Genomic DNA, 4,517 nt, shown 5'->3' on the forward strand with positions numbered 1-4,517 from the left:
CTACATCTTGATTCCAGTAGGTTAATAATTTAAACCTGAATGTGCACTGTTAAAATAAGTGCTTTGTAATACCCAAAATAGTGGCAACTGAGCTGCCACCAACTTGAAGGAGACAAAACATCTGCTTTAAGAGCCTTAAGATTGCTTGCTGTTTGGGGTTTTAGGCTGGGTTTCTGGACAGCACTCTGTGACATCGACTGATGTAAAAAGGTTTATAAATACATTTGATTTGATTGAAAACTTGAACTTTGCTGGATTATTTAAACACATCATCCTAAACTGTTATGAAACATTACATGGTGTATTGTAACATCACTTAATCAATCAGGAGTGCAACACCTGACTGGACTGAGAGCCCTAACCGGAAAAAAAGTTGAAAGCATAATGTTGATGTTTTGAGTCCTGTTCAGTGCAGAATTAGATACCTTCTCTTTTGATGCCATTTCCTCTCTCTAAAGCTTCTAAACACTACTATGGTGTTTCAATCCTGTCTAGTGCAGAATTAGATCACTTCATCTGGAGAATTGTAATGGTTAACATTGTTTCATGTATTTAATCGTTTGCCATTTTGGCAGGTGTTCAAATCACCATCAGTGAATGGAGGTTGAACTGCGTGAATTGAGAATTTTGCACTTGCCTCTTCCATTAACAATTATGAGTTTGGGAATGGGTGCTGTGCTCAATGAACGTCAATTTGTCTGACTGTTATGATATCCATTCATCAGGATCCATTACACCTCATGACACAACAAGCTTAATACTAGTATAAAAAACATACTTTTCTTTCTTCAAACATGTATACAACATTGTGTGAAATAATTATGAAGTCTAAAAATGTTGAATTACCCACAATCAGAGTCAAGCGGCAAGATAGAAAATGCAAGCTGATTAAAACCATTTCCAATGAGTTCAATCACTAAATGTTGTCTCTCTTTGGTTAACCTCATGAAAGATACTTACATTTTGAGTAACACATTAAGTTGTATTCAATCTTACATTTTTTGGTCAAATTAAATTAACAAATCATTTAAACAACTTGCATAATTAAAAATATATATATTTTGGGGGTATATTCACACTTTATTGAAATGACAGAGGGGATACAGATAGGTGTGAGATAGGTGCACTGCATGACTTGCATTCATTTTTTTATTAAGTGTTTTTTGTTTGTTGTCAATGTCAATAAACCCAGAATCATTTCTTATAGTCTGGCTGTGTTGTTGAGTGGGTAAAATTCAAACAAAATGTATCATTTTACTGCCCCTCCTGTTTCAAATCTGTCTAAGTAAAGCATTGAAAAAATAACAACAAATATTCTTCATAGTCCCTTGTCATCAATCAATATATAATCTATAAACCATGTCCATTTCTAACCCACTTATTGTATGAGAAACACAGTTTTTGTGTTTTGATGCTGCCTTTTACATGCACTGAAAGTCCAAAAATAAAAATATTTTTACAACACTCTTAAAAACACCAATATTCAGGTTGAAGAACCACTTTAGGTGTCTCAGAGTACTTCATTTCTGTTTTAAACACACTCTGTGAACCACAACACGTACATTGGGTTAACATTCAAACACCCTCTAAACACCAGATCTCAGTTTAGGTGCACTACTTTTCATGGTTTCACTAAACAATCATGGTGTTTTGAGACATTCTATTTTTACATTGTGACTTGTATCTTTCACAGTGCTCCGTGTGCTAGAGCTTCCCTGTAGAAAGGTAGACAACAAGAGCAAGGCTCTCTATGCTAGCTTAGAATCGGCAAGCAATTAATTCATTTGTTAATGGATTAGCACTTAACAGTAATGAATTGTTAAAGTGGAGTTTCCAAACATTGTTGATGTGATTGCCACTGCCCAGTCAGCTTGTTCTTTTTACCCCTGTTCACCACATCCCCATCCCCCTCCCCTTAGGTTACGTTCATGGAAGGTTAATGTCTATCAAAGATTAGTACCTCAGAGATGAATGGGAACTGGATAAGGCAGTTACCACCTCATTAGAACAGCCTACACAGCTTAGCTTGATTCAGTGATATACATGACAAACTCCAGAAGTATGGCAATGCTTTCTATCTTAACACTGTCCGCACCAACAAAAACAACGTGTCTCTGTTATAAATTCAATTATTCTTCTAAATTGTATTCTTTCACACTGGCTCTTTAAGATGGATTACTGCGCCCAACAAAGTAAGGTCTCTACTTACGGGTCATGGTCATGGGGGCAGCTTAATCCTAAAGTTTATTCTTCCACCTACAAGATCAGGAAGATCCGCAGGAGAAGCTTGTTCCTGACATAATGTAAAGAGGTCTATAAGTGGTTTGTGGTCATATAAAAGGGAGCCTTTCAGCATCACAGTGCACATCTAAGGGACGGACGGGTAGGGGTACTGAGTCAGAGAGGAGCCAGGATGGGAAAGAACTTCCATCTATATGAGAACATCTCTAAGGTCAGCCCATTTGAGGGGCCACAGTATCACCTGGCCCCAATATGGGCTTTCTACCTACAGGCTGCTTTCATGGGCTTTGTGTTCTTTGCTGGAACACCCCTAAACTTTATCATTCTCGTGGTGACAGTGAAGTACAAGAAGCTGAGACAACCGCTGAACTACATCCTGGTCAATGTCTCGTTAGCAGGTTTTATCTTTGTGACTTTCTCTGTGAGTCAAGTGTTCGTTTCTAGTGCGAGAGGATACTACTTCCTGGGTTACACCTTGTGTGCAATGGAAGCTTGCATGGGTTCAATAGCAGGTAAAACTAATCGTAGCAACAAAAACAGCAACAAATTAAGCGATTCGTTTTACTCCTCTGATTATTTACATGCAAACTAGTTTTTGTGTTTGATGTCTTTGATATCTCAACCTATTGATAGCTTCTTCTCTCTTACTCAGGGTTGGTGTCAGCTTGGTCTCTGGCTGTCCTTGCCTTTGAGAGATACGTGGTCATCTGCAAACCCTTCGGCACCTTCAAATTTGACAACAACCAGGCTCTGGCGGCTGTTGCCTTCACCTGGGTCATGGGGATCGGATGTGCAACCCCACCATTCTTCGGCTGGAGCAGGTATTCATCCCCAGCCTCTCAAACACTTTGATCTTGTCTGGATTAATAAATACTCTTTGTATTTGGCTACTATTAGGTTATTTGGTTCATATTGCACACACAGGGGATGGGGAAAATGGCAAATATCCTAAAATGAGTTAAAATGATGTGTTGCCGTACATGTAAGGTTCTGAGCAGCAATTTACGTCACTTATTGGCTACAATGTTTGCATCGCTTGCTGCTTTTCAAGTTAGATAAGTCGCTGATTTATATAGGCATGGAGGAAACCCCGCAGAGAGACAATGTGTGGGGCCTGAGTTACAGTAACCTGGGTTTGTTTTACAGGTATATCCCTGAGGGTCTGGGCTGCTCCTGTGGACCTGACTGGTATACAAACAATGAGGAGTACCACTGTGCCAGCTACACCAAATTCCTCATTGTTACTTGTTTCCTCATGCCCATGTCCATTATCTTTTTCTCCTACTCCCAACTACTGGGAGCACTACGGGCTGTGAGTACAATGCTTTCTGGGTTAAAAAACAAAACAAAACAAAGTACAGTATAGTAAATTTTTGGAACCCAGATGTGACCAGTTTGTCCGTCTGTGTGTGTGTGTGTATGTATGTATGTGTAGGTGGCAGCTGCACAGGCTGAGTCAGCTTCCACCCAGAAGGCGGAAAAGGAAGTATCCAGGATGGTGATTGTGATGGTGTGCTCCTTCATTCTGTGTTACGGCCCCTACGCCTTGGCAGGCTTGTACTTCGCCTATACAACAAGCGAGAACAAAGACTACCGCCTGGTCACCATCCCTGCTTTCTTCTCTAAAAGCTCCTGTGTATACAACCCTCTCATTTACGCCTTCATGAACAAACAGGTGATTCTATAAGCCCCAAATACATACAAATACACTGACAGCGGCACACATACTCATTGACATACACTCAGAAATGAAGCACCTGAATTAAGACACGAGTCTGAACAAGACACACAACCTTATCATGTTCATTCTCTGTCATATAAATATCAGTCTCCCTCCTCAGTTCAATGCCTGCATCATGGAGACAGTGTTTGGAAAGCAGATTGAGGAGACTTCAGTTTCAGCCTCCAAGACGGAGGTCTCCACAGCCTAATCTTTGACTCTGGTCTCAGTCCATCAGGAGCCCATCCCCAACAGCCAACAGTCTTGGGGTGGATTCAATAAACCATCTAAGGTTCCCTAACACTTGATTGAAATTGTGAGTTCAGGAGAAATAGGGTTTATTGAATCTACCCCTTTATGAAATACTCATGTCAAATTATTGTAAGATAAGGTAAATAAAGATTTATATTGTATTACGATGCACTTTTAAAAACAGTGGTGGACAGTGTTTTATTTCAACCACTCTCTCCATTTCCTGGATATCTTAACTAAATCATTAACAAACACAACCAGACATACAAAATAAGATGTGCACTGAGGCTCAAACTTGAACAAA

General features: G+C 39.7%; 1 protein-coding gene across 1 annotated transcript; it reads left to right on the top strand.

Annotated features, from left to right (window-relative positions):
- Nucleotides 1-2,413: 2,413 nt before the first annotated feature.
- Nucleotides 2,414-4,172, top strand: LOC112214403 (putative violet-sensitive opsin). The gene is made up of 5 exons (XM_024373097.1): nt 2,414-2,753; nt 2,894-3,062; nt 3,388-3,553; nt 3,677-3,916; nt 4,083-4,172. The coding sequence occupies exons 1-5, from the start codon at nt 2,414-2,416 to the stop codon at nt 4,170-4,172; spliced, it is 1,005 nt and encodes a 334-aa protein (XP_024228865.1).
- Nucleotides 4,173-4,517: the final 345 nt, after the last annotated feature.

This window comes from Oncorhynchus tshawytscha, linkage group LG15 (assembly GCF_018296145.1).
Source record: "Oncorhynchus tshawytscha isolate Ot180627B linkage group LG15, Otsh_v2.0, whole genome shotgun sequence".
NCBI lineage: Eukaryota > Metazoa > Chordata > Actinopteri > Salmoniformes > Salmonidae > Oncorhynchus > Oncorhynchus tshawytscha.